This window comes from Rhinoraja longicauda, unplaced genomic scaffold, assembly GCF_053455715.1.
Source record: "Rhinoraja longicauda isolate Sanriku21f unplaced genomic scaffold, sRhiLon1.1 Scf000229, whole genome shotgun sequence".
Classification (NCBI taxonomy): domain Eukaryota; kingdom Metazoa; phylum Chordata; class Chondrichthyes; order Rajiformes; family Arhynchobatidae; genus Rhinoraja; species Rhinoraja longicauda.
In genome coordinates, this window is record NW_027601447.1 from 110955 (window position 1) to 130151 (window position 19197).

Sequence of the window (19197 nt, forward strand, 5' to 3'; positions counted from 1 at the left end):
AATGCCCTTATTTGATTCTTTTGTCACTTATCCACAATGGAGATATTTTACAGTAGTCACTGTAGAAGGACATGATTGAAGAGTTGGAGAAGACTGGAGCATTTAGGGGAACCCATCAATGGTAGCAGTGCAAAGGTTCGGATTAAACCCGATGGCTGGTGCTGGGGGCTGCAGCACCAACAGCAGTGCCACACTTCAAAGCAATGTAGTTGAAAGGGACTCTGTGTGGACCTATTCCCAAATGAGTCCTTTTTTTCCCTGTAATCAAATCACAATAATATTTTGTAAAATAGCATTGTACACCATTAAAGTTCAAGGGTTAAATGTTGCACCATGTCGAACGTTAAAGAGCTGTTGAAAGGAACCCCTTCTTAGGCTGCATGTGGGGGATTTAAATAGTTTAGTCCTCAGCTTGGCAAAATTATGGGAATAACCCAAGAGAGTAAACAGTGTTAAACAACCCTGGCAGGTAAATGAAATTTGGGATCTCTGGAGACCTATAGTGACAGTGAATATTAAGAAGGTAATTAAGACACTAAAATGTTATTGCATTTATACTGCAATTATTCTTATCCTGGTAATTTTGTCAAGAAAATTATGAAGGTAAAACCTAATTTTAAATCTGCGCAAATAAATGGGGATATTTTAAGTGTAAACAAAGCATAAGACGTTATCTTTGGATGTTTTGAAATCCCATCGATCAGGAAACTGGACTGGGCATTTCCAATTGCAATTCATATGAATACCATTGTCATCTCCTCATATTATTTCCCCCCTTCTTCCCCAAAAAGCACAGTGCCTATTATTTACACACCGTGGCAATTAATTTACAGCTTATCAAGGTGAACATTTGGACAGATGCGTAGATAAGAAAGATTCAGACGGATATGGGCCAAACAAAGGCAGGTGGAATTAGTGTAGATTGAGCATTTTGGTCGTCATGGGTAAGTTAGGCAAGAGGGCCTGTTTCGTGGCTGTGTGACCCTATGACTGTCATCCTGAAAGCAGTGAAACATATCCCCAAAACAATGGATTGGAAATTATCACTGTAATGTTTGTTTCCAGGAACAGTGTCTCCATGGGAAATGCAGGTATTGTTCTCCACTATGTACTAATTTTTTGCACTCCCCCCTCCTTCCACAGTCCCCTGAGGCAGCTGATGGAATAGCACTGTCGACTGACACACGCAGGGTGAAAGCTTAATATCTCTTAATGTTAGAAAAGCGCAATACAATTTCTTGAAATATGAATATCCAAATTTCATCTATATTTGTCTCCTTTCAATCTGTTGTTAACACTACACTGTATTCATTTAATGCACCAAGAGTAGGGGTGATTCAATTTCCAGATGTGGGTGGCTGTAACTGGTGATAGTGAATAGGCTGAGCTAGCTAGTCTAACGAGGCAAGAGCTGAAAGAGTATTGTATGTATTATTTGGGGAAGGTGTGCTCTGTGATGGAATTGATTATGCAACAACAGCTGCAATACAGCAGCTTCCACAAGGATTACATTGCTGCAAATACTCACTAATTTGCTGTTCCATATCCTTTTGCTTTGGTAAATCCCACCGAAATGGCCACAATCAGTGCAGGTAATCCTAAGGAGAAGTAACAAAAAGCAACTGTGAAAACCTGGTTTTATGTTCCATAAATTACATCTCGGAATTTCTACAGTAAATCATTCTAAGACCTTGCAGATCACATCCCAAAGTTTTCAATTTGTTGCATCTACAGCCATGACATTAGTTGGAGGTGGAGGGGCTATCTGGCCCAAAACTTCAGCCAGGTCTGACAGGTTTCCATTCATGCTCTTATTTCATGAAATATTATATCCCCTTGCTCACCATTGCAGTTGCATTACATATCTAACCCATCATATTACACATTGTGTCACACTTTAAAAGCTTCCTGCAGCATTATTTCAAATGTATATGCAACAATTAAAAAAGCAAGGGGTAGAATAATTAAAAGTAAGAGAAAATTGTTAAAGAAAATATCAATTATGAAACTAGCCAAAAGGAAGTAAGCAAAGAAAAGGAAATAATGGAGCAAAAGAGTAACCTCGAACATTTGGTACAATTGGTTTCAGAAGCTATCGAGAATTGCTCCATGTAAAAATGTCGCCAGGTAAACCAACAAACAGGAGACTGGAAAACAAATGTGAAACAAGTTTTTGGACAAATGAACATTTAAAATTTTCCATCAGTCTGCCTGTCTTCATGGCATTTATCAATGCTCAGCGAATACAACCTCCTCAAAGAGTCATGTTTCCCTCTCTCCTAGCCAAATTCCACTGGTACCTTTAGGTCCACCTTGTCATAGAATCATTCAGCATAGAAATAGGCCCTTCGGCACAATTCGTCCATGCCGACCAAGATGCTCCATCTAAACTAGGCCCATTTACCCATGTTTGGTCCATATCCCTCTAAACCAGTCTTTCCCATGTACCTGTCCGAATATCTTTTAAATGTTGAAAATAGTACCTGCCTCAACCATCTCCTCTGGTAGCTCATTCCATATATGCATCACCTAGAAGAGAATGTGATGCTTCACATTGTTAATGAGTTGTGTGCTCTTTATGAAGAACAAGTGGCTTCATGAAGGACATCTGGATTTTCGTGTAGAGTGCAGATGAAATATTTAGATGTAGATGATTGCATAGTTGTTGAAAGATGTATTTGGGAGGTTGTCATGTAAAACAGCCTTATTTCTGCACTGGAACCATGTCCTGGGACAGGGAACTTGGCTGAACAACCGCTGCCATCTGCTCTGACACTGAACATGATATTTACCCCTGTGACTTTCTTACCCACTTTTAGAAAAGAACACAATTCTTCTACTCCTAATCCAGTAAGATATCTTATGGTGTGTCAGGAGTGAAATCCATATTGTGGTCACTGAGCAATCCAAATACTTGCTGCCTCGTGTTGTGACGTGCCTACCATACCTTCTGTGAAGTGTGAATGTGAAACTTATATTTACCATTCCAAGGCATTTATCTGGTGTTGAGACAACATTTCCCTCAATGTCAGCAAAACAAAGGAGCTAGTGATCGACTTCAGGAAGCAAAGTGGTACACATACCCCAGTATGCATTGACGGTGCCGAAGTGGAGCTGGCTGAAAGCTTCAAATTCCTCGGAGTCAATATCACCAACAACTTCTCCTGGACCACCCATAGTGAAGAAACAACCAAGAAAGCTCAACAACGCCTCCAGTTCATTAGAAGGCTTAGGAAGTTTGGCATGTGTCCTATAACTCTCACCAACTTCTACAGATGTTCCATAGAAAGCATTTAGCTTTGCTCGGGAACAGCTCCATCCAAGACAGCAAGAAATTGCAGTAAATGGTGGATGCAGCCCAGACCGTCACACAAACTAACCTCCCTTCCATTGACTCCATTTATACCTCATGCTGCCTTGGTAAGCCCAGCAGCATAATCAAGGACTAATCGCACCTTGGCCACTCCCTCTTCTCCCCTGTCCCATCGGGCAAAAGGTACAGAAGTGTGAAAACGCACACCTCCAGATTCAGTGACAGTTTCTTCCCAGCTGTTATCAGGCAACTGAAACATCCTACCATAACTAGAGAGCAGTCCTGACCTACTATCTACCTCATTGGTGGCCCTCGGACTACCTGTGATTGGACTTTACCTTGCACTAAATGTTATTCCCATATCATGTATCTATAGACTGTAAATTGCTCAATTGTAATCATGTATTGTCTTTCTGCTGACTGGATAACACACAACAAAAGCTTTTCACTGTGCCTCAGTGCACGTAACAGTAAACTAAACTAGCTTTTTTTGTAAACTTGTGCTCAGAATGTGAATCCCCAAATTAGTTTTACCAGGCATGTTTAAATGATAGCAGTCATTTGTTATCCTCCAAAATTGCTTGCTTAAGATAGCTTTTTGAAAAAACACCTCTCATTAGCGCTGCACCACTTGCATCTGCTATGGCCCTTTCTGCCAATAGAAAGACACCATTTCTGTAGAAGACAAGAAATATCTCAGGGAAAGTTTATCTTAAAAAGATGTAAAGCTTGAACTTATTGCAAATACTAGCACAACGGCTTAAATTGTTTGCATTTAGAAATGTTTGATAATATCTCTGCTTATTCCCACAGTGACAAATCTCTACTCCACTGGCAGTTAACATTTGGATTTGACTGCTCATCTGCTCCACTTTACTTCACCAGAATACAAAGTTATTCTTTTCATTGAAACCAATCTCAGTTCATTTTTATACTGGAAAGCACTTGATTGCGAAGAGTTTTTTTGAATTATACGAGATAAGGTGAATTATATCTGTTTTAAAAGGCTGAAATTTGGAATTGAAATGTAGTATTTCCGAATGGTAACAATGGGACTCAGTCAGGCAAAGAACAATCACTGCTGCATGGTAAAAATCACTGATCGCTGTAGTTTGGCATCAACTGAAATAAACTGCAGCCCTGATGACACATCATTGCAGCAGCCTGATGATTTAATCCATGAGTTGAGTCGTTCCAGTTTACTGCAAGGGTCAAGAAGGTAAGCTTCCATGAACTTGCAGGACCAAGTTCATGGAAGCTAACGTCTTGAGCATTGCAGTAAACTGGGACGACCCAACTCATGCCAAGGGTGAATTGATTAAATAGACATGTTTCTTCAAGTAAATCCATAAAGTTGTAAATGCCAACAACAAAAAAGAGCTTTTGTAGATACAAAAAGTACTTTGAATATAACAAATCTGAAATATAAAAAATTCTGAAACCACTCACAAATGTATAAAACATAGTTAGTATCAGGGAAATTTACTTTTTGAGATGAGTTCATTGCTGTGGCTTTCTGGGTCTATGTAGTATCTTCACTTTATTCTATCTGGAGCATCTCAGCCTGACCAGGTAAAACCATTGTAATGTATTCCTCAACTGCATGGTAAGATATCATAATGTGACAAATGACCTTATTCATAGGCTCCATCATCATACCTTTACTCTGTAATGATGTGGACAAATTGTTATCAATATCCTACAATTTGAAAATCACATGTAGAGATGATATGACTAATGACCCTGCCATCTTCATTATTTCCACTTCTTGAAATGCTGATGTCCAAGGTTACTTAATACCACAAAGTTCCATACTTCGCAAATCACTCAAGTACTACAGCAGTGGTCTGTACATCAGTAGCAGGTGGCCAGTGGCCAAGGTCAGCTTAGTGGGCCCTTGTCTCAGGGTTCATTGATTATGTGAGCATGGGTGATGTCCAATGTAGTGGGTTTGCAGAGTTGGAGCAAAGCAATAACCCCTCATGACCTTTGGCAACTGAATAGCAAAGGCAGATGGTATGAATGTGGTCAATTATCTCCACATTTATTCTCTCTCTGACTGGACAGCGAGCCTGTGAAATGGGGTCCAGAATGTCTAGGAAATTAGCCTAGGCCTGTCAGGAAGTTGCAAGAAGGCCACTATTTTACCAAGATCCTCCTCATCTGTCACCTGTTGTGCCTGTTCTCTACCACCTCATTATCCCAAAGGGCCTTGGTTAGATAACAAGACATCCTAATGGCAACACTGTCCACAAGGCAGCGACATAGAGTGAAATCCACACTCAGGTGGGTACCAAAGAATGACCTGAAAATGACACTGTAAATGAAAGACATCCTGTTAATTATATTGACACACTCCACTCGGTACAATGGAACACAGAATGGAGTCAAAAGCACAGCACTAATCTCCTAAAGGCCAACATGATGGATGAAGCAGCAACTGAAATATGGTAGGAAAGAGCGTTGTGAATTTTCTGTGGCACATGGTACTGACAATGAGAATGTTTTCCTCTAGTCTACTGCAAGTTGTACATGCAGGGAGTGATCACCTTTGAGATTAATGAGGAAGTCTGGGTTCTGATGAGCAGCGCTGAGTATCACGAGAGTGCTGTCTATCTTTCACTAAACGTCCACTAATCCATAATGCCTGCAAGTCAAACTGCCAATCAGCATAATTCTCTCTGTTCAAGGCAAAGGATATAAAGTCCCTCCATAATGTAGAAACCATCAGCGATGGGCCAAACACTGTGATCTGCAAGAACCTGGGAATGCTGCATTAAATCAGTCATCATTACATAGAACGATCCATAGCCAAGGAACCACAGGGTGACAATGATCTCTCTGAGCAAAACCTGTGTTTGGAGTGTATTGATAGCTCCATCCAAGAATGGGTCACAGATTTCTATTAGCACTGCCCTCAAAATCTTAGCCTCCAAACACAGGCTGGAGATAGGGTTGTATTCCCTGATACTCTTCAGAGATAGGATATGTTACTTCTTCCTGTGGGTCTCCTGGCATGTATACTCTGCTTGCAATGCTTGTCCCACATCTCCAATACACACGATACATTACAGGGCCACCAGAGAAGCACTCATGACAAAGAAGCAATAAATCCAGAAATGGTCGTGCTTGGGGGCCACTGTCAGAGTGGCAAACAGCTGGAGCCTCTTGAATCAGTGAGCGGCTTCAAAGGTGTTCTGGAGGAGACAAAAAAAATTAATTGCCCTTTGAATTGTACAGCTGCAGTGAATGGAACTTTAGGAAAACCTTCATCCCTCTGGATGGCTAACAATTCTTCTAAAGTGTAAAACTAATTTCAGCATTGCATGGCACCTGATTGTCACTTCTTTCACACCCATGAAAGGATTCTCAGTTGGCTGGCATCCATTGAAACTGGAAATACTGGCCATTTTACACAAGTGCCATTTTAGGATATAAACTGTGTTTTCATGATTTTGCCCCATAGCACTGATTTTCAACCATACTGCGTTCATATAAACACGGCAGCACGATCCAATTTCTCCGCCTTCTGTTAAAAAGACATCAACCTGAAAAAATAACTATTTATCTCTTTCCTGATGCTACCTGACCTGTTGAATCTTTTTATTTTCTGAGGTTATAGTAATGTTCCCTTTGAACTGATAATCCTAAATTAAATAAAAGAGATATTCTGACTTCTACAGAGCTCAGAACTTTTGAAAGGAAGGATTGAGAAATGATATTGAGAGAGGAAAAGCATATTTCAATTAAAGTTGTTGGAAAGAATGAAATTAGTCGGGATCAGAGAGAACAAGTTGTTTAATGTGGGGGAAATGGGACCGAAATAAATAATCTAAACATGGTTCTGGACTACCTGCAGAAGATAATATATATAACTGAAGAGAATAGCAGAAGACAGCTGTTTGCAAGACAAGTAAGGGGCAGAACTAGTCTTAGACAGACAACCTGGTTAATAATACCAAAACTGCACTGATGAATCATATTATTGATTGGGTATTTGTACTCTCATTAGTGGTTTTCCTTACCGAAGCACGAATCCCATTACTGAGTACAATACAGCATCTCCAATGGCCAAGGGAAATAAAATGTGTTGTACTGTGCAGTTTTGATAATACAATTAACATCCAATCCACTTGGACAGATCCGAACCATTGGCTCTGAGTTTCAAATGTTAACAGTTCCATTGCAAATCACACATGATATGCATTCTAATTATAAAGAGTGTCACATACCCCAGCCAAGGCAGAGAAAGCGTTTCCTTATCAGCCGCGTCCTAATTTTACCCAGCACAGCGAGATAGGACTGCCAGGCTTCTGTTAATACCCAACAGAATGAAGAGAGGAAAAAGAAATGCAGGAACGCTGCTGTCATCATACACACACCCTGTAGGAAAGTAGTACAAATGTGTGAAGTAATTTCTTAATGAGAGTGAGAAATACATTCTGAAGCTACATTAATTAAAGACCTTGAGAAGCTCCTTGCAAAAACATAGAAAATAAAGCAATTTTCTTAATTTCCTGGAAAAAAATCTGATACTTATGTGCACATGCTGTTAAAGTTTGAGCATTTTGCTGGGCATTTGGTGTTACTCCCATCAGTAACAAAATGTTTGGTTGTTACATTTAAACAGTTGAATGACAGCATATTCACTTACCTTAATATATGTATAGCAATATAAATGAGTTTGACAGTTGATATTATCAGTTGAACCTCTTTTTGAACAAGTTCAAAATTTCATGACCAATACTAAACAGGGATGATTTCATAATTTCACGTTTACTTATATTATGATCACTTCGATTCAACTTTCATGAATTCTTCATCCTAAGATACAACTTTCAATATGCCCAGAGGACTTTAGATATTCTGTCATCACAGATTTATATTTGTGTTACTTCTGTGTTATTCCTCTAAAGAAAGCCAATATTTTTCAATATTCAGATAAATCTTTCTACCAATACAAAATATCTTTCATCAAATACTTCTGAGTTCTACATTATTTTAGTTTAGTTTCAATATATAGTTGGCCTGATGATCTCTCAGGAATATTAACCTTTAACCAAATGCCTTCAAAAACACCTTGTGCCTTAAAGAGACATTAAATTGTATACAGGTGCTCCTTGGGTGTGTTAAATGATACAATATCTACATTAAACAATGTACATGCCTCCAAACTAAGGTAAGCAATGTTCTGGGAAAACTTCCATTAGCAGGATGAAAGTACAGTTCAGTGCAAATTATGGCTAAACTGGAGGAGCTCAACCACTGTGTCTTTCAAGGAGATGTTAAATATACAAGAATAGAATTGCAGTGTGAGATGTGAAGACATTTGTCTTCAGAGCTGATTGATGGAACACTTGAAAAACAAACTCATCAGTATTTTCTATTGTTTCCTGTATCAGATGCAAATAGGAACAACCAGAGAAATAGCTCTGGTCGAACAAAAACCCAGAATCAAATGAGGAGAATAGATGGATATGTTTGTGTCCAATTTATGTATAAAAGTTCAACCTACATATAAATTACTACCCAAGGACTCCTATACATACTATGCAGAGCAGCAAAATAGTTATCTCTTGCAACTCACAACTAATGTAATAATGTTGCAGATTATGGAACATTAGAACAATTTATCACAAACAATGCACAATGAGTAAGGCACAGTACAAAAACTGAAAAGTGGAATTGTGTTGGTAAAATGTTAATTTTATCAAATGACTGGCACCTAATAGATGTTGCCTGCACTATTGTGTATTTATTACACTCAATGATTCTGCAGATAAAGCATTGATTTGTTTCAAGGTGACACCTCATGGAAAATATGAATTTCAAAAACTACAATCAGTGATGATTTAAAACTCAGATACAGCAATTCAGTATGAACATCCAGAAGCCTATGAAAAGTTTACAATTGGACACACATTAATTTTAATTTAATGTGCACATAAGTATCAGATTTTGTTATGATGTATTGAGTTTGTTTGTTTTATTGTTAGTTAGATCCAGTTTAATTTGATACACATAACTACCGACTGCACGGAATCCTAATTTAGCACACATTTCCTCATTTATTCTCATTGTGCAGAATTTTGTTGAACCAAACCCATTGGGTTTCATGGCCTTGGAGATGGTGGATAGGAGATTTACTACTATGGATGAAAAACTTAAGAGATAGGAATAAAAAGTTAAAAACAGAAGGTGTAGAAAATACACAGCAGGAAATTCTCATTTGTGGGAAGAGAAAGACATTTCGGGTTCAAGACACTTCATCAAAATTATTTGCTCAGTTTCTCTTTCATCAGATGCAGTCTGACCTGCTGAATATTTGTAGCATTTTCTACTTTCTAGTATCTATGTTTATTAATTTTTCATTTCCCAGAAAAGACTTAATGGACATTCAAATTGAGGAAGGATTTTAATGAACTTAATAAAGAAAAAAATCCATTGACTGTCAACATTAACAAGATTTGTGATAATTGGCATTGAATTTGTGAGAAAGTGAGATGTTTTAATATAATCAGCTGTTATTATCTGGAACTTAACACCTATAAATGATGGAAACAGATTTAATACAAACTTTCAAAGGGAAATTGCATATATTTGCCAAGGATATTTCTGCAGAGCAATGTGGAAGGAAGAGGCAAGTAGAATTAATTGAATAGCTCAATTAAAGATACACCACAGGGACAAGAACCTAAAACCTTCTTCAGTGTACGAAGCAATGACGTCCTTCTCGTTCATTTTTATTGCATAGATTTCCAATAGGACAAACTCCACCTGTCATGTGCATTAATAAAATTTATAATCCAAGCACTGAATACGATTGAAACATTTGAACATTAGTATATATTTTTTCCTTGTACCAAGATAGTCATTGTTTCACCATATATAACATGACATTTACACATATAATATATTTTATGTAAATTGCAGCTTCTTCTTTAGGCTTCTTGATTTTTGTTTTCAGGTCATGGTGTACTTGCATTACCATTGGAAAACTTAATAATTAATTTCTTACAAATGCAATTTACAAATATTCCATTCACCTCAAGACAGATCACTCCTTCCAAACTATCTTTATGTTGGTCAGAAATCAGTTCTGTTCAACTAGTTTAGGGTCTGTGACATCAGCCATGAAACAGAATCTCACCATTCTGTATTAAATTTATAATCTTACCAATGACTTCACATTGTTTCCATTTAATGATTTCTACAAACAATTGTTAGCTCTGTACTTACAAGACATGATATTGCAACTCAGCATGTTAACAATGAACTGCAAAACTGAACTAGCTAGAAATGCAATTATGTCATCTACTGAGCGAAGGCATCCTATTGAGCAATAGCTCCTCCCCAAATTACAAACACCCAACTGATGATCGACCTGTATATATCAACAAGCATTTGGGAGAGCCGCAGGATGGATGGGACGGATTTGCTGGCTGTTGTAGGGCTGCTGACAACTTCTTATGTGTGGGAATAGGATATTTTTGCATGCCTTTCTCTCCACCATCCTCATCCCTCACCCCTGGACTGCAATAATCCAAGGCTGGGTGGAGTTGAGCAGAGCTGGGAATGCTGAGCATACTCACACACTGAGTCAGTGAGGCTGGCTGGCAGTAGCTCTTCCTGTGCCTGCTCACTCTCCCATCACCGCTCCCACGCACTGCTTTTGTTCATTCCCGATTTACAAACTGTTCGGGTACAAACAATTCTCAGGAAAGGAACCCTGTTCGGAACCGCCTGGACAATCTATTCCCATTTCCATATATCCTGACAAAAATAAACACATGGGCAGGTGTGCACAAAGGCCTGTGCATATAATGAATTGAGACCACAGCAACTTTGCAATCTTACAATCGCTCCATTTCCAAGTGTCAAAGACAAAAGTACTGACCCACATTGTAAAGACCTGGAGTTAATGGGAGTGGCATGCCTATTTCAATGCAGACAATCTAACAAGACATGGTAACTTTCCGAATTGGCGCTTTGAGGTCATCCTTCACTTATATTCTCAATGAGCCATATAGCTTGATATGCAAGAAACTGCAGATGCTGGAATGTTGAGCAAAAAACAAAACAAAAACAAAGTGCTGGATGAATTCACTAGGCCAGGCAGCATCTGATGGGAAATGAAAGGTTTGAAGAAGGGTATGGACCCAAAACATAATATTTCCATTCCACTCAGGCTCATTTAGTTCTTCAAGTGCTTTTTGTATTTTTTGGCTTAAGACCACATACTTCAATTGTATATATTAACAGAACTGAATATTGATTGTCAGTTAAATGAGAGCTTCTATTTTAACTGAAGGTGCTCGTCCTGAAAGTTCATTGAAACACAGAATAAGCTCGCTGCCCCAACTACAAAAGGCTCGGAAATCCAGTCTTTCTGAGTTACATTACTTTCAGAAAACATATCCCCCCTCTAGCTCTGAAAACTCAAGTGAAGCTTGGTTAGTTCCACAACTCTCAACTCTTAATATTGCAATCGCAAAACAAATGTACCAATACTATTTGGGAAAGAAGGGAGGCAGAGAATAGCAAACTTAAGGGCCTGTCCCACTTAGGCGATTCTAAGGCGACTGCCGGCGACTGGGCTGTCGCCGACAGTTTGCCGGGGTATCGCGGGCATGAGCGTGAGGAGTCTTCCAAAGATTGTAGTGGATCTCGGCGTGTCGCCGAGAAATCAAACGGTTTGAAATCTCTCGGCGACAGCTGGCTTATCGCCAGGCATCGTAGCTTATTGCGGGCGCTGTCGCATGCTGTCCCCAGGTTTGATAGGTTCTCTTAAGATGCATTTAGAAGCACATAATATTAAAATATGTAAAGTCATTTCAAAATACCATAAAATGCTTGTGTTTAACCAATTTATTTACCGTCAGGACATTTGACAGGTAGATTGGAGGTGACAGTTTGACGGTCAGGTAAGCGTGGGAATTTTCGCTATGTTTTTGGCCTCAGCCATTACATTTAAAATGGGCTCCAAACCCAGATATTCAACCCAGAAACCAGAAATGCCTCTCCCTTACATTTTCAAAGAAAGCCCACACACTTTTCACAAAAATCCACTGAACCACTTTTTACTAATACAGCTATTAGTAAACTGGAAGTAAATCCGGTTTATTCCTTGTTACAGTGAAGCTTGGTTTTTAAGTAACCTATACAAGGTGTTATAATTCGAAACTCTCAAGTACTTACCGACTTGTCAGTGATTTCAGTGAAAATTAGGAGGCCGGAGAAGCATTGACAGCGTGGGAATTTTTGCGATGTTTTTGGCCTCAGCCATTACATTTAAAATGAGCTCCAAATCCAGATATACAACCCAGAAACCAGATATACATCTCCCTTACATTTTCAAAGAATGCCCACACACCTTTCACAAAATTCCACTTAACCACTTAAATTTTTTTTATTTTTAATATGGCTATTAGTAAACTGGAAGTATATCCTGTTTATTCCTTGTTACAGTGAAGCTTGGTTTTTAAGTAACCCATACAAGGTGTTATAGTTCAAAACTCTCAAGTACTTACCGACTTGTCAGTGATTTCAGCGAAAACCAGGATGCCGGGGAAGCATTGACAGCGTGGGAATTTTCGCGTTGTTTCAGAAGACGTTGTAATCTCGACCTGACTCGGCATTGTCGTGATCATTGTCGTCGGGTAAAAGAAAAGTTCGGTGATCTGCCACGACTTTGACAGTCGCCGGCAGTCGCCAAAAAGATCGACTAAGTGGGATAGGCCCTTAAGGGACCAATTCGCCTAACATCTGTTATTGGGTTAAATATGCAATTTGTTATTAGGGGGACAGCAGGACATATAGATAATCAAGCAGTTAGTATGCTTCAGGAAAGAAACCGCTGGTGTGACAAAATCTGTTGGAGTTCTTTGAGGATGTAACACATAGTGTTAATTATAGGCAAATCACTAAATTTGTTTAGTTTAGTTTAGAGATACAGTGCAGAAACAGGCCTTTTGGCCCATCGTGTCTGCACCGACCAGCGATCCCTGCACATTAACACTATCCTACACACACTAGGGACAATTTTTACATTTATACCTAGCCAATTATGTCTCTGGAGTATTGGAGGAAACCGAAGATCTTGGAGAAAACCCACGGGGAGAATGTACAAACTCTGTACACACAACACCTGTAGTCGGGATCGAACCCTGGTCTCTAGCACTGTAAGCGCTGTCAGGCAGCAACACTACTGCTATGCTACCATGCTGCCCTAAATGTAGAATATTTTTATTTCCATAAGGCATTCCATAAGGTGCCAACTAAAATATTATTGTCCTACAGTGGATGGTGATAATATATTTATATGGATAGGAGAGTAGCTTAACTAACAGAAAACAGAGTTGAGATGAAGGGGTTATGTTTACAATGGCTAGGATTTTTACATGGATAGGATAGGTTGAGAGGGGTATGGGCCAAACAATGGCAGGTGGGACGTGTAGATGGGCTATGTTGGTCGGCGTGGACAAGTTGGGCCAAAGCTATATGACTCTATGACTCTACCGACATAACCTCTCACCTGTGTTGGTCCTGCATAGAGCCTCTGCCAATCTAGTTTAAACCCATCCATGTATCACTAGCAAACCTGCCTGCCAAGATGTAGGTTTCCCTCTTGTACAGGTCACCTCTGCCCCAGAATAGATCCCAATGGACCAAAACCTGAATCACTGTTCCTTGCACCAATTCCTCAGCCATAGCATTGGAGGCAGATACAAGGAATTGCAGATGGTGATTTACAAAAAAAGGCACAAAGTGCTGGAGTAACTCAGAGGGTCAGGGAGCATCTCTGGAGAACATGGATAGGAGACAGTTCAGATTGGGACCCTTTTTCAGACTGAGTTTGAAGAAGGAACTCAACCTGAAATGCCACCCATCCATTTCTCAAGAGATGCTGTCTGATCTGCTGAGTTACTCCAGCACTTTGTATTGGAGGCGGTATGAAGAAGATTCACAGAGTTGATTTCCGGAATGAAGGGACTATTATACAAAGACATGCTGAACAGATTTGTAGAATGAACACTGCATGATCCCCAAATCTCGACCCCAATCGAAACACACAAGTTTCAGAGTAAGATTTATAGGTGGGATTGCTAGCTAACGTATTTCGAACTGGGGCCATAGTTTCAGAACATGGGGTCACCAACGATGAAGAGGAATTTATTTTCTTGGAGGATTGTGAATCTTTGGAACTGTCCATCCCAGAAAACTGAAATGTTCATTATATTTATTCAAGGTTGAGATTGACAAGTTGGTTAGACTACAAGGAAGTCAAGGGGAATGTGTAGAATGCAGAAAAGTGATGATGAAGTCAAGACTGATCCTACAGAATGGTAGAACAGCCAGCTGGCTTACTTCTGTTCCTGATTATAATCTTGTGTTACAAGAAAACCAACAGATTAATTCAATTAAGCCCTTTGAAGCAAATGGTGAATAAGGGAATATGAATGAGCGAATTAGCTTCAGAAAATTACAGTGGAAAGTAAAACAGGGATTACATAGGGAAGAGAGCCATAGTTAGTGATATCTACTTGAATTTAAGTGCTACAAATACTAGACATGTGTTTTATAGAATTGGCTCCATAAATAGAAAGGTTACCTATTGCTTACAATTGGCAGGAGGTTCATTAGATCGTGACTTAACTGGAAGTCAGCTATATCCCAGGAAGAGAATGTCGGTCGGGGACGAGCTGTCTGTCCGTGGGCGTGGGGAAGAGAGTGGAAGTTTTGTTGCCTCCATCACAGTGAGGGGGTGTTTGGAGTCACTGTGATGGACGTTTGTGTTGGGGTTATGTATCTTGTGTTCTTTTTTTCTATGACTGCTATGTAGTTTCGTTCGGTACTTCGGTACCGAATGACAAATAAAGCTCTGTTATACTGTTATACTGTTATAATGAAGGTTGCAAATCTAAGCACAAATGCTCTAGCTGCAGTCCCACACTTTCTTGGTTACTATGTATAAGAAGTGAACCTTGCATGTAAAGCAACACAGATAATTATAGTCTACCGCTGTAATACCTGAGACTAAACTTCCTGGCTGATAACTCAGCTAAAATAGAGCTACCTATTTCAGCAACACATGGTCTAAAATCAATCTTTCCTGGAGTAAAACTTGGTACGATCAAGTTCTGGTTGTTTAACATCACTCTGGAAATTATTAGGTAGTTTCAGGTGCACAAGCAACTTCCATCTGAGATATCCTTCAAACGATGACATTCCCAGTACAGTCCTTCCTTTGGGGAGCTTCTGGGAAAGTTAGACAATCTTGGCCCAGAAGAGGTTGTCATTGGGCACCACTGGTATGTGCTATTGGGATATCTACCACTGCTCGACTAAATCCCTGCTAAAATAAGTTTCATAACTTACTTTCCTTCAATCCCACACTCACCCGTCACCACTGCCCTCCCCACTTCCTAATGATCCCGACTCACTGTACTCACCAATCATCCAAACCAGGCAGCACAGTGGCACAGATGGTAGAACTGTTGCCTCAGTTCAGCGTCCCGGGTTCCCAGAGTTCTGGAGTTTGCATGTTCTCCCTGTGACTGCTTGAGTTCCTCTGGTTCTCCCACATCCCAAAGATGTGTGGGTTTGTAGATTAATTGGCCTCTGCAAATTGTCCCTAGTATATACGGAGTGGATGTGAAAGTTGGATAACATAGAACTAATGTGAACAGGAGATTGATGTCAAACAGCTGATTGTTGATTCCTGGCATCCAGAGCACCACAGTCCCTCAAAAAAACACTGCAGATCTCCAAATGCTCTGCTCTCGCCAATCGTCAACACCTCCAAAAAAATATATTGCCAATCGAGTTAGAGAGGATCGAAAGAGACCCAAATGGAACAAAAGTACTCAGTTGAGCTAGATGACCTGTTTCTACGTTGTATAATATTGCACAATTATATTAGTTTCATTCTGTGCCAGGTAGGGAATAGTATGGGCCAGCTTTAATAATTAATGTTGAATCAAAGTAAATTGCTTACTAGCAAATAATTACATAGTCCACTGAATAGTCTCATCAGTTCAGAAAGGAAGAAGAATGGTATGTTATTAAACTGTGTTTTGACTGAATGACATGGACAGATACATTTTAATTATATTGAAGTGAAAAGACATGTCAATGTAACAGAAAATATCATCATACCCTCATGTAAACTGCACCAACTGTTTAAAATCAAAGTCAGACTCTTGCAGCATCTCTCAGGACCACTCTTAAAAAAACATGAGTGCAATTCACACTTGCTGTGGAGAGATAAACTGTTCATGGCTGATCTTTGTGCATCCTGCCTGCTTTTTCTACGCATTTGTTACTGTTAGTTTTCAAACCCACTGAAAGTAAAAAGAATCATCCCACAATCTCTAAAGCTTGCCTCATGAATTGACACCTATTCATTTCTGAAACCAATGTTTCAAATGTGAACTTGTAGTTGTAGCATAACGTTTGTTCTTATTTTTAAACATGTAAGGTGTGTTCTTAAGGTCAAAACTCAACTTACCTGAGAAGCTCAAATTTGAATAAAGCATTAATTTACAATTAATTTCCGACCATTCCTTTGAACAACTCTTCCCCACCATGTATTGCTCATTTTTCTGAGTACAAATGCTCTTACCTTGCTGTGTATCTGTGTTTGACCAACCAAAATCAGGATATTTGATGCCATTATAGATAGACAAAAGTTGAGCAGTATAATGGATCGTTCTGATTTTATGAATCTGTGGAAACATAATGTTAAAGCAAATCAAATGAGCTATAGAATATCCTCATCATATTATCCAACAGGTAGAAACATCTGTGCAAATGAGCATTGATTTACAATTATATTAAGCTTCTAACGTGGCCCTCATCTCTTAGGCCCCCTCGGCCATGGCTGACCATGGGTGATGCATCCTAGTTGGCTGCTTGCTCCACACCTCGGCTAGAGCAGCGTCGCTTGTGGCTGAAGAGACCAGTGCAAAAGTCACATTTGTGTGTGGTCTCTGGTCTGAAGTTGCTGCGCTCCTTTCTGCGTGACCCCTTGTCTGCCGTTGCATTCATCAGTTTCTCTTCCCCCGTTTTGAGATGTTGGTTCAGGGTACCTCTGGTGGCCCATCAGCTCCAATTTCATTAAATACTATCAATGCATCTTATTATGACTTTTACTTTTTATCGGTTTTAGGGTTATGTAATTTAGTGATTGATAAAAACATCTGTAATAATCCCATTACACTTTCTACCCATTCTCTTTTTTCAGGTTTCCCTTGAACTCCTTAATGAATTCACTCATGACTGATTTATATCCATTGCCTTTAGTTTAGATTCTGTCTTAAGTGAGAACATTGCTATGTCTACCCTAACTTTATACTTTCAAAGACATCTTTAAGATCAAATTTCAGTTTCCATTTGACAATGACTGGTCTTGTCTTCGCTCCTCTGTGTCAAACAATGAAAGGAAGCAAAGATGTGTGCCTCAGTGGCTGGGTAGAATTATCTGTTGTTGCAAGGTAGAATTGGTGGACAAGAGGTATGAACAATGTTTGTGGATGTAATCATGGGTTGAGGTGGAGGTTGGGGTTTGGGGGTAGATGGTTGCTTGGTTAACTGATGAGTAGACTGAGCTGGTGTCAGGTGGCAGATAGGAGGCTGGCTGGGGTTTGATCAATGCTCACAAGCTTGGTGATTTGGGTGGGGCCACTGAAGGAGGGAAGGGGTGGAGCACAAAGGAGAACTCGGTTAGTACTTATTTTGAGGAGAATTTACCCGACCGAATCATATTTCTAATGCTGCCTGGAAACTGCTCAGCAGATTCCCTCTAAATTGCAATTGATTTGGTTTCATTGGCACTATAAAAGTCTTCTGCTTCAGAGGCTTGCAAATGACACAGACCATGGACCTTGAGGTACTCCATATATTAACACAGCAGACATAAGGAGTATCTGGAAATGGAAATTACAGACTTCATGCAACTTTCAGGAAATCTATGTTTCAATTTTGTTTCATCTTTCAATAAAATTGTATTATAAATTGCACAAAACATGGTCGACCATAATAACCCTGTATCGAGGCAAATATAAGTTGACATTTTCTTTAAGCAGAAGAAAAGAAAATAATTATTTTCTTCCTCTTAGGTTCTGTACAGTATATACATCAATAATGGTGAGCAAGATTAAACCAGTTATTTTGACAGCAAAGTCTTGGCTAAAATTTCATGAAATTTTTCACAAAAATATGCGTATGTTGTGCAGCTTAATTACACTGTGGGAGATGAACGTTTGAAAGATGGAGCTTTCAACAAGCTGGGCAATTTGCCAAGTTCTAAGTAAGTGGGAGGTGCTCCATCAATCTAATCTCTTTTCTTCTCTCCATTTATCTGAAATTACCCATTATTCTGCCAGAAAATATTTTGGTGGTTAGTGGACAAGCATGAGAATAGGCAGAAATAAAACTGGCATGCGATGCCTTGCACCATCTGCTCAAAAACATTCAGAAGGACTGATCATTTTGATTGCACATTTGAACCAGTTTTGTGGATGGTTCTGAATGTTTATTCAGTGAACGGCTGAACCACACAGACCAAGGTTGCCATTATTTATTGGACACAGTCGCATGGGATGTAGCAATCAGAAGAATCAGAATAACCTTTATTGTCATCCAAACAAACAAGTCTTTTGGACGAAATTCCGTTACCCACAGTCCAACAATAAGAGCAATAAAAATAAGTAACAACACACACAATCACAAACCAACACAAAAAAAAAAAGAAACATCCATCACAGTGAGTCTCCTCCAGTCACCTCCTCACTGTGATGGAAGGCCAGAATGTATTTTCTCTTCCCCTGCTGTCTTCTCCCGCGGTCAGGCTGTTGAAGTTGCCACGTTCCAGGCCGCGCTAG

At 39.5% G+C, this 19197-nt stretch overlaps 1 protein-coding gene across 3 annotated transcripts in view; it reads right to left on the minus strand.

The window, feature by feature from the left end:
- The window catches only part of LOC144590620 (adhesion G protein-coupled receptor B2-like), a 119749-nt gene that overhangs the window by 83579 nt on the left and 16973 nt on the right, over positions 1–19197 (minus strand). For all 3 annotated transcript variants that reach the window (XM_078395117.1, XM_078395116.1, XM_078395115.1), the window contains exons 2-4: positions 16938–17040; positions 7546–7696; positions 1529–1598 (exon numbers count right to left, since the gene is read on the minus strand). In XM_078395117.1, coding sequence (XP_078251243.1) covers positions 1529–1598; positions 7546–7696; positions 16938–17040 — 324 coding nt within the window. The remainder of the gene's footprint in view (positions 1–1528; positions 1599–7545; positions 7697–16937; positions 17041–19197) is intronic.